Source organism: Mytilus trossulus, chromosome 1 (assembly GCF_036588685.1).
Source record: "Mytilus trossulus isolate FHL-02 chromosome 1, PNRI_Mtr1.1.1.hap1, whole genome shotgun sequence".
In the NCBI taxonomy this organism is placed as follows: Eukaryota; Metazoa; Mollusca; class Bivalvia; order Mytilida; family Mytilidae; genus Mytilus; species Mytilus trossulus.
In genome coordinates this window covers 13,293,675-13,313,371 of record NC_086373.1, presented here as the reverse complement: position 1 = coordinate 13,313,371, position 19,697 = coordinate 13,293,675, and the positions used below count along the sequence as shown (strand labels likewise).

General features: G+C 31.7%; 2 protein-coding genes across 2 annotated transcripts in view; one reads left to right on the top strand and one right to left on the bottom strand.

Annotated features, from left to right (window-relative positions):
* Positions 1 to 4,014: 4,014 nt before the first annotated feature.
* LOC134715676 (adrenodoxin-like protein 1, mitochondrial) lies at positions 4,015 to 11,252 on the bottom strand. The gene is made up of 6 exons (XM_063578016.1): positions 11,055 to 11,252; positions 8,709 to 8,763; positions 8,180 to 8,286; positions 7,501 to 7,588; positions 6,251 to 6,303; positions 4,015 to 5,910 (listed from the first exon to the last, which is right to left on the bottom strand). The coding sequence occupies exons 1-6, from the start codon at positions 11,209 to 11,211 to the stop codon at positions 5,807 to 5,809; spliced, it is 564 nt and encodes a 187-aa protein (XP_063434086.1). The 5' UTR covers positions 11,212 to 11,252; the 3' UTR covers positions 4,015 to 5,806.
* Positions 11,208 to 19,697, top strand: part of LOC134715605 (VWFA and cache domain-containing protein 1-like) — a 157,500-nt gene continuing 149,010 nt past the window's right edge. Inside the window, exons 1-4 of the mRNA XM_063577896.1 lie at positions 11,208 to 11,818; positions 17,268 to 17,330; positions 18,090 to 18,238; positions 19,290 to 19,396. Of these exons, the coding sequence (XP_063433966.1) occupies positions 11,522 to 11,818; positions 17,268 to 17,330; positions 18,090 to 18,238; positions 19,290 to 19,396 (616 nt within the window). The 5' untranslated portion in view covers positions 11,208 to 11,521. The remainder of the gene's footprint in view (positions 11,819 to 17,267; positions 17,331 to 18,089; positions 18,239 to 19,289; positions 19,397 to 19,697) is intronic.

The following is a 19,697-nucleotide window of genomic DNA, read 5'->3' as shown; positions in this document are numbered from 1 at the left end:
TTTTGTTTTACGTCTATTTTTGCCTATGTATAAAGGTAAGTATTCGGTTTCTCAAGTAAATGAAACATGTAAACCTACACAAACCACCAGCTGACATGAAGATACAAGGTCACTAATAGTGAGACAATTTCCGAACACACAAAGAAAATAAAATGTTTTATCTAACAGCTGCTTTATAGGGGTCAACAACTGGCATAAAGCAACCAGCATATTTAAAATGGAAAAAAAAATGTTGATATAAATAGAAAACCCTTCAAAACATAAAACTGAAAAGGGCCTATACAGAACATCAAAACATATTTTGGCAAGTTTAATACATTTCACAGGCAACAACTACAAAGTCGTATTAAGGATAATCTTAAAATGATTTTTTAAGTTGCATGGAATATTTTTTCCCAGAATACACATCTACCCCATTCAGATGAAAGTGAATAACAAGAACTTTTTCAGCACTGAACCAATATAGAATGCTTTTTCACTTTCTAGGTGTCCTTATCTTTTGCCAAACTAAATCTCCATTGACAATTACTTTACACACAAGTAACATACTTTTTCTGGATTACCATAACAAAATAAATGTGGAATATGTCTATTGGGACACAGAGGATGGTCCCAGCTAGCATATAATGCTATAAAGGGACATAACTTGAGAACCGTAAAAGTGACACTTCAAAAAATTGAACTTAGACTGAGTTTTGTAGTTAAAAGCAATATATATACTTTTCATTAAATTTAGTTGAGTCAAACTCAAGTTAGAGAATAGTAATAAAAAAATTAGCAATTTGTTCATTTTTAAAGGGGAATAACCCTAGAATGGTAATCATAGTGCTTGTAAGCACTGAATGGTAAATATTGGTTTAATTTATCAAAGAAGTAAAATTGAATATTGCATTGTATAATGCATTGGTTGTATTTGATTCAACTACCATTATGGACAACACTGCATTGAAGACCTATTGGTGACCTTCTGTTGTTGTCTTTTCTATGGTCGGGTTGTTGTCTCTTTGACACATTCCCAATTTACATCCTGGTTTGATTCCCTTCTAGGATGAAAATTTCAGGGACTGAATTTTAGGCTCTCTTACTTGACACCATTAGCAAATATGGTCTGGAGAAAACGATGATAATCAGTTGGAAGGGGACAATAAATGGCTGACCTGTGTTAAAAGGGAGTCATATCTCTTGCATGTTAAAGACCCCATTGTAGATTTCGAAAAAGAGCAGTCTAATGCTGTTACAAGGCAGCTCTCGCACCCGCAAAGTGGAAAGGGATTAATATAAGTTGCAAAACTTGTTTCCCAATCCACTATTAATAAATATGTTTAAACTAAACTAATTTTAAAGACAGTAACTCCAATTTGCAAAGAAGACTTTAAATATTTCTATAAATGGAGGGTAAAATTGCTTTAATTTATCAGTTGAAGGCAAAATTAAACATTGCATTATATTAAGCATTGTTTGTAGTTGATTCAACTATAATCATGGACAAAGGATGACTCCAATTTTTAAAATTACTTGATTGATATTTTGAAGAAAACAATTGTGGTAATAAGCATTGTGTATAAGTTGCATTACAGCTGGTTGAGGCAAACTAAAGTTAGAGAACAGAAACGAAAAATTTGGCAATTTTTCCATTTATAAAGGGGCATAAGTCTAGAACAGTACAAGTGACGCCACCAAAATTCAAGCTTGATCTGTATTTAGTGGTAATAAGCATCTATACTATTAAACGAGAAGACCTCATTGTGGGTGTCGCTTCTCTTCCTTCCACAATAAATCAATCATCATGCCTCTGTGTCCTATAGGTAACATGCATAGTCGCATTTGTCATCTATTCTTATGATTATTCAGACTGAGTTATTTTGGGAGAAAAACGACAAAAAAGGAGTCCGGATATGATTCCGTCATCAGACTGACTTTTAGTCATAGATAAGACTTCCTGTTTGAAACATGCACAAATACAACCAATCGTATGATAGATAACAAAAATGAAAAATAGATAAGCCAATCAGAGCGTTCTCCATATCATGGTTTTTAGATCGCAAGAACCACAACTATAGAGGATAATCATTGTTCGCGTTTACCTACATGTAAATTTACGATTATACTACTTTACTATATAGACCTTCTCTGTATTCTGTCTACTGTTTTTTTTTTATATGTTCACTATTTGAGGGGTCATACCAGTTGCATTTATATTAAAAAAAGTAAAAACATGTGACACACGTACAACCAATCGTAGAGCGTTCTCCATATCATGGTGTTTAGATCGCAAAAATCACAACTATTATACTTCCTTAGAGAGGACAAATATTTACGCGTTTATCTACATGTAAACTACGATTATACTACTTTAATATATAGAGACTCTCTGTATTCTGTCAGGGAATTTCTATGTTAGTATAGAAAGTCCCTGATTCTGTTAACTGTTTTCTTTGAAATTTTTACTATTTAAGGGGTCATAGCACTTGCATATATATTAAAATAAATAAAACATGCTAAACTTCATCTAAAACTACCTCGACCAAAAACTTTTACCTGAAGTGGGACAGACAGACGAGACGGACGGACGGACGACCGAACAACCGAAAACGAACGCACGGATGCACAGACTAGAAAACATAATGCCCATAATGGGGGCATAAAAATTCATTGTTAAAAGGGAAAAAAGTGATTTGGCAAAAATGAAAGTAAGGTAGAGATTAGAGGGAGGCAGGACCTTTTTCGGGACGTCGGGATCGGGTGTTTTTAGGCTCGGGATTTGGGGATTGATCCTTACGAGATCCGGTAATATATTTTTCGATTTCGGGATATTAATTTTTTTAAATTCTGCATCTCGGGATTTCATGGTCTTAAGCCCGGGATTTCGGGATCAGGACCCTTCCGATCGACAACCCCTCAAATTAGCCTTAGTCGGTATTAGTCATTTATACATGAAACAAATTTCGGACTTTGGAAAAAGGGAGATACCTTTTATGTAATTCTATACATAATATCTTTTACAAAAAATCATCCTACAACAGTTCACAAGCTGTATATGCCCGCGATTTCGCGGGTGTGTTCTAGTTGTGTATAAATTTTATAACATTTGGTTAAGGCAAAATAAAGTTAGAGAATGGAAACCAAGTAAGGGAGGTATGACAAGGGTAAAACTTGATGCTCCCTCCGCTATGGCGCTGCATAAACATGCTACTATAGACCATATATATACCTAATAGATTGGATACATTTGAAATTGTGATTTTCTTTCTTTGTAAGAACTTAGGATAATGACTCCAATGTTTATCAAAATTAACCTTCAGTTTTTGTCTCGTCTTGCATTTAGGTAAGAAGCTAACCTGGCTGCAATGGTGTATACTATTTGTATAAAGCTTTCTGCAAAAGGTTGTACTCCATACTCAGGATTAGACAGATGCTGTTTACTCGCTTCATTCCAGGGGCATAAAAATTCATCTGACCTTTTATAATGGTTCTCCGAAGGCTGACATGCCTTCCTCTTCATTATTACCAGAGGCAGATTTAGGGGGGGGGGGGGGGGAGCAGGGCCCCCCCTTTTTAGGGAAAAATTTGGTTGCTTATATAGGGAATCACTGAAGCGTGACTGGAGCGGGTCCCCTCTTAGGTCAGTCAGTGGGCCCCCACTTATGAAAATTCCTGGATCCGCCACTGATTACATTTTGTAACTTGAAGAAAAAGTTGTTTAAACTCAGCATGTTGGTCTAGAGTGCAAAGCAGGGTATATACTAAGTTATATAAATATGTTTTGCACTGAATATGAATGAAGTGTTTGCTGCTAGAAACTAGACAACCATCAATCTTATCTTGGAGATTTTTTAAATGTATTGGTCAAGGAGTGTAAAAAGAAGAGGACTAACAAATGGATGCGACATTTCTATATATCTCATAATATATTTTGTGGAGAGAGCTTTGGTTAGATCTTTATATCTCAATGAATAAAAATAAAATCAACTATATCTGATAATCTTTTGGTATCAAAAACTAAAATAACATCAATTATTATTATTTACTTTTATTCATTGTCTTCATAGCATATAACAATCAAACATCAAACTAAAAATCAATATCAATAGTTACCTGCAAATATGTAAACAAAAAATCAATCACAAAAAGTACCATTTATAGTTGTAGTTATCTATTTAGGTGGGGAAAGAAATCTCCATTTATGGCATCAAGACATCTACATGAACATCATGTTTGTTCTTTATTAGCACTTAATTATTTTTTCAATATTATGTGTTGTTTCTGGATATTAAGCAACCAACAACAATCAATCAATCAATCAAAGGTCATTTCATTTTAAATATAACTTTAAATGCCTTTCCATGAGCAGGGATTTGAACTCAAATTCTCAAACATACAAATCCAAGTAGTATAACTTATTTATAAATAAACAAAATGTAAAAAAAGTCCTGAATATTGAAAGTTAATATTTTCAGATCTCACAACACATAAACATAAATGCTTCTTATTTTGTGAAACTATTGTTTTATCAGAGATGTAAAAATATCATAAATAAATTAAAAAAGAAATATACGGTATTGAATTCTTGATCTTGAAGTGTAGGTAAATCAATCAAATCAAATTTGTTTGTTTGTTTAATAACTGAACATGAATTTGTTTTATTAGGTATGAAAAATACAATCATTTGAACAATGAAACTGAATCAACAGGCATCTATAACTTAATATCTTATATACATGTATATATAGTCTAAGATTATCGTTGGTCATCTCAACGAGATTGATTTTCGTGCTTGTGCCAGTAAGTCGAAAGTTAGAAAAGCAATCAAGTTGAGATGACCATTGATAATCTGTTTATCGCTATTTAACCTATTACGACTTTGTTAATTTCATTGACAACAGCATGTGCCCCCTTAGTTTCTAGTGATAATTTTGTATATCACTCTTCTGTGCTGAGCAAGAATTTATCAGTCAGTAAAAGCAGGGGTAAATGCTCAAAAAGCGATAATCAATTAAAATGCTCTGATTTTTGTGTGTATATTTGTCATTCTTTACTTTCTACATTGATGCAAGTACTTACAGAAATGTGTCATGACAAATCTGAGTTCAAAAGTAAAATACTGTTTAATGAATTATAATAAAATATAAGCGCTGCAATGTGCTTGTAAATTTATCAATTGTTTTGTTCCAAACACTGATGGAAATCATTATTATGAGGTAGAAGGAAACAATTTCAAGATAATTTCTAGACAATTTATCATCTTTGTTCACCAATTGCTGTTCTGGGAAGAAACCTATGTACAACTCTTTTTACATCATCTCTAACAAATATTCAGCAATCTAATGCCCATGTTCTGTTTAAATTAATGATCCAAATATTGGTAGAATCTTCAAATGAAAAACATGCAAAGTAATTTCAAAAAACATATATAATACATAGAGCATGACATAATATTCTTAATTTAATGTGAAGCACAAGCTTCCAGTGAAAAATGTATAATCAGGTCAAACAATGTGAATACAAATGTATTGGTATTGCCAAGTCATTTGTGACAGAATTATAATAGAGAATTTCTATCCTTAAAACCTGTTATTTAGTATCACTTCACAAAGTAAATATCACTCCATATCTTTCTTGTACAAGGTAAAATAAATACAGTATGGTATAACCTATATGATACTGTTTCCATAGTTCATCCTTCCACATAAAGATATCAGACTTTTCTTACTAGAGCTCTATACAATTATAATCATTTGCATTTGGTTGAAGTGAAGTTCACACAATGATTCCAATATGAGATTAAAGCTTTGACTATCACTAGATATCAGTGAGGCTGAGGTACATGTCCATCAACGTAAAAGTTCCTGGTAGCCTGAGGTAAGGTTACTTCTAAACCTTCCAATTCTTTACTTAAAATTATCTGACAACCTGAAATTTAAAAAAACAAACTTTAAAAATGTATTCTAAAAATTCTGCCTTTTTCAGATGATTTTATTACCGCTTAAACTGTGACTAAGCATTATTTGTATGAAATATTTGATACATGTACAAGTATGGCAAAATTTTGTTTCTTTTTTCCATTGCAATAATATTGTAATTTAAAGTACAAATGTAGTATTATTCAGGTAAGATAGTCTGATGTCTGATTGTGTTAAATGTTGAATACTTCAGCTCCTTAAAAAATTCATGTTATCATCTTCCAAATCAAATGCTTAACCTTGAAAAGCAATGTTAAAGTTTTCCAATATTGTTTCAGTGTTATACACACCTAATCTAGAATTCTCCTTCAAAAATACAGCCATGTCTAACATATCTTCTTCTCTGTAAAAAAAAAATGAATTTAGTATTTACATAAAGATTTTTTTTTAATTTAAATTCAAAACTTCAACAATATATCATAGGGATTTCATCAATGCTATCCAAAAATTTCACTATTGATATACAAAGCCATTATGGCCAATTCTGCTCACAAAAGGATTAAACTCAAGAACAGTAAAAGTGATGCCATCCAAATTTGAATTTGTTCTTTAATATGTATAAGTTTAATAAATTTTATTTGAGACAAACAAGAGTAAGAGTGCCAAATTGGCAAAATGAGGAATTTCTCCATTTATACCGGGACATAACTCTAGAAAGGTGAAAGTGACTTCACCAATATTCAAACTTGATTTGTATTTAGTTTAAACATATTTTATTGTCCAAAAAAGACAAATAAATTATAAGACACAAGTTTTTCAACTAAGTAAAGTCTTCTCCAATATATATATAAATATACACATGAATGAACATTACATAAATCTGACTTTACTTTAAACAGTATTTATCATGAAAAATTACAAGATATATATTACAATGCTACGTAAAGTTCAAATATGGGATTCGAAACAAGTTTGGAAAAACTTTAATATGCTTTGTGTTTGGTGGTAAAAAGCATTGTGTATAAGTTCCATAACACTTGTTTGAGGCAAACTAAAGTAAGAAAAGGAAAATATTTTCAGGATGTATGGATGTACCAACAGACCGACAAGGGTAAAACTTATTGCCCCCTCTTTCGCAGAGAGGGAATGAAATTAGAACTAAATATCTCTCAGTCACTCTTTCGCAGAGAGGGCATGAAATTAGAACTAAATATCTCTCAGTCACTCTTTCGCAGAGAGGGCATGAAATTAGAACTAAATATCTCTCAGTCACTCTTTCGCAGAGAGGGCATGAAATTAGAACTAAATATCTCTCAGTCAGTCTTTCGCAGAGAGGGCATGAAATTAGAACTAAATATCTCTCAGTCACTCTTTCGCAGAGAGGGCATGAAATTAGAACTAAATATCTCTCAGTCACTCTTTCGCAGAAAGGGCATGAAATTAGAACTAAATATCTCTCAGTCACTCTTTCGCAGAGAGGGCATGAAATTAGAACTAAATATCTCTCAGTCACTCTTTCTCAGAGAGGGCATGAAATAAGAACTAAATATCTCTCAGTCAGTCTACTTAAGAACCTTTTATATGTTTATGGGATACATACTCTTCTTCTGGCTCTTGTAATTTATCAAAGTAATTGTTATGTACATAAACATGACATGTTGAACAGGCTAGTGATGCTTCACAGGCTCCTGAAATATAAAACAAAATTTAACATTATACAGAGTGACTGAGAAGGGTGATATAGGTGAAGGAAAAAAAATAATCAAAATTTCCTGTTGATATACACATCTACATAGTATGTCCTTATTATCTAAAAAGGTTTCTTTCAATTCTGTTGTGTGGTTTCAGAGGAGTTGTGATGAAAAGAACAGGAATGACGGACGGACAGACGGACTGGTCAAAAACATTATACCCGCCTCAACTTTGTTGCATGAGGTATACAAAGTAATTGTTGAACAGTTTGTTCAAAATTTAAAACCATGTTGCGGATGCTTAATTTGCACCTTAAAATTAAAATTTGATCATTTAAAATAATCATTGATCTTACAAAAACCTTAAATATATACCATTTTATGATTGAATACTAAAACATTTTGATGATGGTTCAAACATCTAATAAATAAAAAAAGATTGTATTTCAATCCATGATGAACAAAGGTTTGTAATTGGAAAGCAAAAATACCAAATCCTGATAACTAAAATGACCCAACTGTTCCAACACCATGCCTTACAAAACAATGGTAAAATAGCAGACTTTTGATAAGTATTATTTTATTTACCTTCCAACTCTATATCATATCTGTGAGCTAAATACATCAGATTATCACCAACTTTTCCTCTGACAGGTTTTTTAACTCCATTTCTATCTATATATGTAATATTTACTCTGAAAAATATAAAATGATGCAGTTCACCAGTTGCAATCCTTTTTTAAAATGTATCAACTTTTTTCTGATTATTCTTTTCATTGGTTGATTAATTTGTACACATTAGTATGATAATTATGTTACTCTTTTTAAAATCCTTTTTTTGCTCTAAATGAGTAAGAGTTTTCAAGAAACAAAAGGTTTTTTGTGTTTTAAATGTGTTTTGAGGTTTGCTGTCTCTACTTGTTGGTCAAAATGTTTCCCAAAATTTTCTTTTACTCATTTTTATCTATGTTATATTATTCTTGCACTAATCTAGTTTAGTGCTTCGCTTTTTTGTGCTTGCTTTTATATAAATGCACATTTTTGCTTATGCAATCACATAGCTGTCTTAATTTGATGTCTAATGTAAATATGTCCTGTATGTATAATATGTACTTACACTTCATCTTCTGATTTTGGATCTTTATATTCATAATCCCCATGTCGTAATGGACCTTTAATAAATATCATAAAAATAAAATTAACTGCTCTTTTTACACAGATTAGTTTAAGGCTACACAAATTTGTTGATGTTTCATTAATAAGGAGGAAAAAACAAAAGCAAACATAATTCTATACATGTCACTACATTGTCGTTCAAATTCCATCTTTAAAGCTATACAACATATAACATATAATAATTTGATACATTTTTCAAATGTATATTTTATGTTAAAGTTGTAATTTTTACTTGGCTACTAAATCATAAGGGAATACATATTTTTTTTTATTGAAGTAGAGAATTAAGATATTTAAATGATAGAAAGTTTTATTTCACATACGATGTATGTTGTAAAGTAGTTGTTATTTTTTTTTTATATTTCAATTTTGTTCAGTTGCATTTTATTTTACATTTTATCTTCAGTTGTTATATAATTCAATGTGAACCATGCATTTAAAAAACTTAGAACTATGAGAAAAATGGGTACTCCCAGGACTATTCCAAAAAATATAATGTCCTGAAGGCATGTTTATTTTTTGCTGCAACACTTTTCATTGGCGTCACAGTAACATGATAAGTTTGCACACTTCTTGTATAAATGCTTTTAAGACGTTCCCACCACTTTGTCCACAGACATTTCAGACAGACACAGTTGATTAAACCATACTTTTACATATTGTTCTTATGGGTTTAAAAGGTGGTATATTTAAGTATAAATTTATAAGGATTCCATGGAACCCTGTGTCTCACCTACTATTGTTTGTTAATCAAATTTTAAAAAACTATAAACACAGAGCGAATTTTATGTTTCCCTGAAAAATAACTATTAAAGTTCATTTATAAGTAAAATACAGAAGAAAAAAAAAAATTATTTTTACAAAATTTACTTCTGGATTCTATCTTATGATCATAAACAAGACTCCGTCCAAGTTTGGTAGAAATCTTGGAAAGTTAAGAAAGAGAGTTGTGAACAAATAATGAATTGGATGGATAAGTATTTTTTGTTATATTATATATCATGTTTCATTTAAAATCATATCTTGTTTTAATATATTGATGTCCCAACAACAAGACAGTTACTGGGGTTGCCATGGTAACATGATGGCTACAAGGGATTCTTGCATGTGGGTAACCAGTGTAACCAATGTAACCATTTGGTCAATGAAGGTTACAAATGTGTACCAGGATTTTTTAATATGATGATTTATGATAATTTGTATGAGTGTAACCAATGTAACCAATGTAACCATTATGTCAATGGGGGTTACAAAACAAGGTAACTGAATTATGGTGCACATTTTGTGCCTTATATGGGGACGAAGTCCCCAAAAACAGTAGAAAATTCAATAAAAAAAAAAATTGGGAAAATTTCCAAAATTTTTCATTGTACTAATGAACTCAAAATCGTTCAATTTTTTTATGTCATGTTATGAAATCCCGGACCGGCGCAGAAATCTACAATGTACTTCCTTTTTCCGGTCTTGTTTGTATAAAACTTTGTAAAATATATATTTATCAGTCTAGTATAAAAAAAAGGGAGGAACGCAATACCCCAATTTCATTTTTTAATAATTCCTTGATATGATAAAACGTTACCTGATGACAGCGTTTCTTTGTTTACATTGCATATGACGTCATAACTTAAATAACGTCACAAATAAAATCCCTAACAACAGAACCAAAATCGGAAACCTTACGGTATTTCTGTTTCTTTTTTTTTTACAAATATTTAAGTTACAAAACAATAATTCATACAGACTTCGTCCCCATTTACAGGAATTGCCTGCCTCATATTATGTTTAAATAACGTCACAACTAAAATTCCTAACAACAGAACCAAAATCAGAAACGTTACAGTTTTTCCATTGTTTTTTTTCAACATGTTTGAATTAAAATAAAGAATTAATTCAGACTTCGTCCCCTTTCACAGGTAATACACCTTATCGCTATTTGTCCGCCATTACTAAACATCACACAAGTTCCCGTAAAATTTTGACGTCATAAAAGAAAATATCTGACGCCACAATGGAAAAGAGATTGTTGTATGACGTCAAAAGTTCAAGCGGGACAGATTCTCGGGTCAAGCGGGAATAGCGGTAAGGTGTATTATGGTTGCCTCATATTAAAGTTTGGCCGAATTCGAAGCATTGCCGAAACGACTGTGGTCGAAAAGATATAGCAGTGTGGTCAAAACGTCTGGATCATCGCCTGTAATTACTAATCTTAAAAGTAAAAACGGGTACAAGTCAAATCGGCACCCATATAAAAACTCCCTTGATAACATGATTATGCAACTTAATTTACCTGCACTGACATGAAAATGTCTCGAAATTTTGGGAGTGGTTGTCATCTTTAGCTGTTCTGCATATTTAAATATTGAAGGAACTCTCTGAGATTGCGCTATCTTGAAGCATTTGCTGCAAAATCTTTTGGAGAAAAACTGCAACATGGGGGCTGACATATTGGACAACTAGTTTCTATTTTTTCACTTATTTTCGGATTTTACGAAACTTCCGGCTGTTTTGTGTATTGCGGTAGCTTTACATATTAGCATGCAAGATTGGTGATGACAAAAAAAGCGATGTACACTCCAATACACTTTATTGATATTTTGCATTATGCTAGGGAATTCAATGCTGTTTAGTTATGGATATGAAACTCAAGTGAATTTTCCAAAGGACGAGTGTAATAAGAATCTGTTTGGATTTCAGAAATGTTGACAGATGACCATTCAAATAGTCTGTTGAAAGGTCAACAAGATCTTTTTCAACATGGCGACCTGTAATCAAAATAGATTTTTAGTTTGTCTTTGTATTTTTATAACAGCCAATTTGACGTTTGTCAAATCTGTTAGTACTAAAAAACGTGATGTGTACAATTATAATAATAAACTTGAACAGGAGGCTTTTAAAGCACTCTTCTCTGCTGATGGATATTTCTCTGACACAAGGCAAGAACCAGTTGACCCTAAAATTTTAGGTGGAATAAGAATTCAGATAGAAGCTTTGAAGTTGTGGTCTCAATTAAGACAAACAGCCAATGTCGAATTGGGGATTCCGCAAATGCAGGTAGGCTATTTTAAAAAAAGTCTAGAGATCCTGTAATATAAAAGCAACTTATAAATATTTTTTCTTAGAATGATACATGTACATGAATGAATCTGGGTCCGTTCGCCCTGATTAGCGTTCGCCATACTACCTGTTCGCCCTGATACCTGTTCGCCCAGGGTCCATTCACCCAAATTTTTATTTTTTTGTATTTGTTGTCCATAATTTTAAGTATTTGAAACAAAATATGATCAAATATGTTAAAGTTTGTAAAAAAATGACAGAATATTTATATTACCGTAATCAATTTGTCATTTTCCCTTTGATTTACAGAGTAGAATACTGGTATACAATGTATTTCTCTTTATTGATATTTGTTAACAAAATAATTATATTCAGTCAATCATGGCTTTATGCAGTATGAGTCTCCGAGTATAATAATAAATGAACTTGTAAATCCGTTTCAAGATTTACAGTTCGTACATCATTGTGTTTCAAGCAGAATATTTTATCAAAACAAAGCGTTTGATTTTTATTAATAATCAAGTATCACAATATCAGTGATCTGAATTTATTATTTTGTCATTGAACAGTTATATAATGATCATAAACAAGCCATAAACTTTTTAATATTTCCCTGTTTCCATAAATTTCAAGAATATATACTATAGAAATATCTGAATAAGTTTATTCAAATTCAATGCCCTGAAAATAAATATTTTTTAGAAGGGCGAACGGACTCTCTGGGCGAACGAACTCAGGGCGAACGTACCCAGGGCGAACATGTTATAAGGGCGAACGTTCCCCTACATGAATGACTTGTCGTTGTCAATAGTGTATGAATCTGAATGTTGGGTCCGTTCACACTGACATGTTTGCCCTGGGTCTGTATTTTCCCAGAGTCTGCTCGTGCTGGGTTCCTTCTCTCTACTATATTAATAGGTATTAATATAAAGTTAAATAAACTTGTTCAGATAGTTATAATATGGTATAAATTCTCGAATTCACAAAACACATGGAAATAATTAAAAGTTGGCTTGTTTTGGTGCATTAAAATACATGTAGGTCATAATAATAATTGTAACTGATCATTGTAATTAAATCATTTGCTTGCAGCAATTAAAATATTTGCAAATTTTTCAAAAAATTCCAACATGTACAATATACATGAATACACGATATAGTCTGAACCATTAATAACCATTAATATGTGCAGCTAGACAACAAGCAGAAATAATTGTGGCAAATGGACCCTGGGCGAACAGGTTTTTTGGTCACGGGTATTACAATGTAGGACGAGGGTGAATCGGGGCAAACAAACTTGGATTCATGAATCTGTGTCTGTTCAACCAAAATCATGTCGGCTCCCATTGCCTCCAAAACATGTTCTGCCTCTTTTTCTATCACACCCTGCACAATCAAATCCTTTTTCTAGATTTTGTCATGAAATTTTTTTTTTATCATGGTTTCGTTAGTTTAGTGATATATGAAAAGGCTGTTTCAAATTAAAGTGAAATTACAAACAGGTAAACTGGTTTTCTTCATAGTATTTTGTGAAATTAATGAATAAGAATACATGATGACCAAAGGCCAATTTCATTATGTAAGACTAACTTACTAAGACTTGTAAAAGAAAGAGAAAAGATACCATTATGATATCAAACTTGTTACAATGACATTCCCACAACAATGCAGTCTGCACCAAAATCTATTTTGAATATAGCTACTACACTATTTTTAGCTCCCCCAAGTAAAATCAGGTTTTCCTAGTATTTCACACTGTGTTAGGCAATACTTATAAAACCCAGGTTTTTACCAACCCAATACAATTTACAAATAAGCGCTTTCAAGATTGCAGTTTGAAATTAATATTACCAGGAACAAACTCATCGTATACAAACAATAAATTTCTAAAACAGAAATCAAATTATCCAGTGGATTGGGCTGCTATATGTACAAAAAAAAAATATGTCCAACAAATGAAATTTAATTTTTGGTCTAAGCTATTGATAGACTAGTACTCTAGGTCTTCTTTTCTCAGATGGGATTCACCAAAACTAAAAAAAATTTTGCAATATTATCAGACTTGAACGTTCAAGTAAATTTATACTGGAAATTCTTAGTGAATTTGCCTAAACCCAGAGTTCTTAATTTAATTGTAGATCTCTACTGTAAAAAAAAAAGTATATACATTGTAAGCAGTGTTCTGCACACAGCTAAAGCTTTTTAATGTTTAGCATGAAAATTTAGTAGCTTTGAGTGTTCTTTTCACATGTAAAATGTGCATGTATATATTTTATGTTGTCAACATTCATGACATTACAAAATGGACCATAAATTGGTGCAATAGATTATGATATATACATGTACTGTATCAAGAGGAATCAACTCAAAAGTTGTGTTAAAACACCAAAAATCAATCAGAAAAATTATCAAATCGGATTTTGTCCTAAAAAACTAAAATTGTTCTGTTCATTCAATAAAGTTTTGTCAAAAGTTTGGAAATTGAAACTTGAGGGTACTGTTTCTGGCAGTGGCATCAACTATGTACATGTATTTATAATGTTTGTGAAGCAGTGGCATCAACAATGTATTTATAATGTTTGTGTTGCAGTGGCATCAACAATGTATTTATAATGTTTGTAAAGCAGTGCACGTGGCATCAACAATGTATTTATAATGTTTGTGATGCAGTGCACGTGGCATCCACAATGTATTTATAATGTTTGTGATGCAGTGCACGTGGCATCAACAATGTATTTATAATGTTTGTGTTGCTGTGGCATCAACAATGTATTTATAATGTTTGTGATGCAGTGGCATCAACAATGTATTTATAATGTTTGTGAAGCAGTGCAAGTGGCATCAACAATGCATTTATAATGTTTGTGATGCAGTGCACGTGGCATCAACAATGTATTTATAATGTTTGTGATGATTATGTTAGTTTATGGGTACCTCCTACATGTGTAGGTCAATTATAATTAGTGTGCAGTTGTATAAAGTTTGGCACATCTCATCTCCATGGAGATTATTTTACCTGACCTCCGGATCCCCAGTCATGGTCCATTGAATTTAAAGCTTTTGCCATGCATGCCTAGTGATACATTTCCACATGTAGTTTGAATATGCATATCAAATTTGATTAAGTGCAAACATTTTAAAGAACTCTCTTGTATCCTACATGTATCTGTCATTGATTTCAGATTCAAAAGAGAAAACCCTCAACACTAAAATTTATTGTTCTGTTTTCATATTTAGCAGATGTACATCAAAGCGAAATTTAGTACTTTAAAAAAAAATCTGGGTAAGAATAAACATGTACAAATGTATGAACGGCAATATCTGCATCTGGGTGTAGGCCGAAATAAGTTTGTGGAAAATGTTTTATTGTTTTAATATAAAGATAAAACTATCTTTCAAGCTGAATAAATTTTGAAATACATTGCAATATATTCTTGACAAAACAAATGATCAATCAACAAATTTCCACTGAATTGTGCAAAGAAAAATTTGATATTTTTCCTTGAATAAAGATACTTGTGTGGTAAAGTTTTTTGTTCAGTCAGAAATTGTTAGAGTACAGTAAATGTATGCAAGTATCTATTTTCATATAGTTTCTTATCAGACTTCAAAAAGTTTGTGAACAAGGTTTGTTTTTAATGTACCAGAGGATTTGTTTACATTTTCCTCCAAGCATACAGACCAACTATTTGCTTTGGGTTGATTTAGGAAGTTTGATCCAATAAAGTTCTTTGAAAGATAAAGACCTCTCAACAAATGCTAGACAATATCAAACATACAAATTTGACATATGGATGTGAAATTTCTTTTAAACTTGTTAAATTAAAACCTTTAAAGATCTTTCTATCTTTGATGTTCTAAGTTTACACTGAATCAAATATTAGAACAGGACAAAATGTCAATAATTTCGCTTTATAATATTAGTATACATTGTATTTTAATATGCATTTGCACCTAAAAATCTATATGAATAAAATGTTCATGTAGCAAGTTGCAAGCACATGAAAAGGATTTGTGAATAAATTAAACTAAAATTTTGATCAACTAAAAGATAACATTCAGGGTTGTTATTATCTTTAGTTTTCATTTTCCTTGTGAAATTTAACAGTTAAATACAATGACGGCCGTGTTCTGTTGGTGAATGTACATGTTGGTACAGCATTGAATATGTCAGCTGCAATAACAAAGCCTATTTGGTCCATTTTAACTAAAAAATTTACACGGAATATGACCATCAGGACAATCTAGAGACCCAAAGTTTTCTTTCAGTTAAAGTGTGGATTTATTACAATTGGAGAATTACTGTTGATGACCTAAACGCCAAACACATGTTACATGGTTAAAAAAAGGAGAAATGGGAGTTGGGGACAATATAAGACCCTTATTTGATACGAATTACAAAGCTTATTTAAAAATGACAATAAGTAATCTTAAATCTATCCACAAAATACTGTAGTAAAAAAGTGTTCAGAAAATAAAAACGTCATTCATATTTTTCCTGTTAACCATTAAGTCATTTGTATATTTTGTTCAATTCTTCATTTTCCTTGTTTAACGTACATTAACTCCCTTAAAGTACATGTAGATTTGGGATTGTAAAGAAAGAACTTTATATTTTGTAAGATTATGTAAATAGTTATAATAAAACTCTTAGATTATTTTGTTGTTTCCTTTGTGCTGGCTACACACTTTGATATTAACATGTTATTATTACAAATATGCATGCAACACATGTTTGCTGGATGTGTAACAGTTTTGTAGTATCTTATTTTTTTTTATTTTGGCCATCATAATAATTGTGATATTGAATTGTCTAGCATGCAGTTATTAAGAAAGATAAAAAAAAATAAACTTAAGTAGGCCAGTTGTCTTAAAAATTGTTTAAATACTACAATAATGTATTATATGTCCTGTATTGGAATTTTGAAACAAAATGTTTAACAGTTGTCAATTGATAGATGTAACAACAAAATTAAAGTTTTTATGCCCCATTTATGGGCAGTCTGTGTCCCTTCGTTTGTCCGTCTGTCCAGCTTCAGGTTAAAGTTTTTGGTCGAGTTAGTTTTTGATATAGTTGAAGTCCAATCAACTTGACACTTACATGTAGTACACATGTTCCCTATGATATGATCTTTCTAATTTTAATGCCAAATTAAATTTTTTAGCCCATTTTGACTGTCCACTGGACATAGAAAATGATAGTGAGAATGGGGCATCCGTGTACTAGGGACACATTTTTGTTTGCCCTATTGTTAACTGATATTTTAATGATTTAATTGATTGGATCGATATGGTTCTATTGATCTTCATGAATGCCACCCAAAATAAGGTTTATACAGATTTACATCTGTAATGTTTTATCATAGGTTGGTGTCTGTGGTTGGTGTTATTTTCAGAATCTAGTTGTAGTTAGACTGATACTTACATATTTTCCTTTTTTTTACAGTCAATCTATGATTCACTTCCATACAAGAAAAAGAAGACAAATTCACAAGATGTAGTAGAAAGGGTAAATATTTAACATATGTCTGGTTGAATGGGAAAAGTTAGTAATGTCTTTACATGTAATGCTTTGATATATAATTTTCTGCTTATATACCATGATTTGGAAAATAGAAGAATTGTAGTTGCAGATTTTAGTTGACGAATTTATGGTTGCAAATTAACTTCTGGCAATGTGTCAGCAAAGTCTTATATGGATATTTGCTACCATCAAATTTAAAACAAAGCTACATGTAGCAAGCCAACCAAAGTCTTAAATCTACAAGCAATAGGATATAACACATGTAGCTTCTAACATCATTTTCATTTTTCATTGATCAGCATAATCATTTATTAATTTAATTGAAAACACAGACTATCAGCTAGTTTTTGGTCCTTAGAATTATTGTTACTTAAAATGTCCCTTTGACCTTGACCTTATTATCAAGGTTCATCAATCCACATTTTGTATCTAGTGAATCATTTAATTATTCTGTAACTTAGTAAGTTAGACATAACATTCACTGCTCTCAGACTATTTGTCTCCATTTATCCCAGTACTTCATCTTGTTACAATGTATGAAATAATATGAATTCATTAAAATGTCATATTTGCCATAATTTTATATGAATATATATATAAACTCTGTAAATTCAGGGAAACATCAATATTAAGAGTAATTGCCTTCCTTAAGAATTTCATCAAAGAGTCCTAGAAGGTTTTGAATATGCTAATTGCTATTTATCTTTACTCCTGAAATAATTACATGTATAATTTGTTTTTCAGATTGCAAATAGGTTAAAAGAAAGATTTTCAGAATATTTCAAAGTGTTAAAAACCAATAAAGTTACAGTACAAACGCTGTACCAGTTTCATGTTAAACAACCAATAACAAAAATATTTGGATGTTGTGATTTACAGTTTACTCAGTTACAGTAAGTACTCAATAGTTAATAGGTCATAAGTCTCAGCTTACATATAAAGTCAGTTTACATTTTGAGTAAAATCTTTACTGTCATATCTAGCTGTTTTTTGTTTGTTTTGTAAAAGCATATTTATTGAAAAGCTTAGTTTGGATAAAACAAAAACCATTGATTATAATCGAATATGTTTGTAGATTTTCAATTAATTAATTTTATTTTACCAAAGTGGTCTAAATGTTCATAATCTACATGTATGATAGTCCTAGTTTTACCCCCGCTTTAAAAAAAGGGGGGGGGGGGGTATACTGTTTTACCTCTGTCTGTCCTTCCGTCAGTCCGGCATTTTCTATGTATTGTTTTGACTGTACTTGTTTGCCTTTCTTGAACTTTGTTCCTTGATCAGCAGTTTCTAGGTAATCTATATACAGTATGTAATTGTAGTGTTGATTCAAATAAAATAGAGAATGAAAAAAGTATAGCTGTTTAGAATTGGATTGGTGTCCCTGTTCTTATTGTTAGAATCTGTTTCCATTTATTTGATAATGACATTTTTGAGTGGCGTGAAATTCTTTTGAGAAGTAAACGTGTTGTTTGCAAGTAAAACCACAGCTAATTTCAACTTCTGAGTACATAGGCGGATCCAGTGGGGGGGTGCCCAGGCCCCCCTTTTGTGGGAAAAATTTGGTTGATTATATAGGGAATCATTGAAGCATGACTGGAGCGGGCCCCCCTTAGGTCAGTCAGCGGGCCCCCCCCCCTTAGGAAAAGTTCTGGATCCGCCACTGGAGTACAACTTTGTTTAAGACCTCCTGTTCTTTCAGTCTAATCATTATATAAAAAAAAAAGAAATCCATTTAATTTGAACTGTTTTCTTTAAAAACCAACAAACTTATTAATGTCACATATCCTTTCTTTATGAAGATATTTTGCTATGTAAAACTTAGTTTGCAAGTAAAATATAGCCCTTGAGTAAACTGCTATTCATGATAAGATTGGACCCCTACTCCAGACTACAGATATATGTTTTATCAGATGGAATAAGTTAAACATTGCTTTATTTCAGTTCACTTCCTCAGTATGGATGTAAGGTGGCAACAAAAACCAGTTGTGACCTGTTCCCAGAAAATCTCAAGAAGGGTTCATTTAACCCAGGAAGGAATCTCACAGAAGGTAAGGTCATCTTGTTATTACAGCTAACTTCATTGAGTGAGTAGCCAACAGTTATAACTTGCTTGTTAGCTGAACTGTGAAGTCATTATTAGGTCAGGCATACTACCCTCATTTAGAAGTAGCCTAGTCCAACAGACAGATAGATTGGTTATCAGCTGAACTAGTGTATTGAACAGTATTCTTAAAGGAGGGAAGTTTACCTGACCTAACAATGACTTAATGGTTCAGCTAACAAACATGCTGACCACAGATATTATATTTGGCTACACACTCAATGAATTGGGCTGTAAAGGTCTTCTAA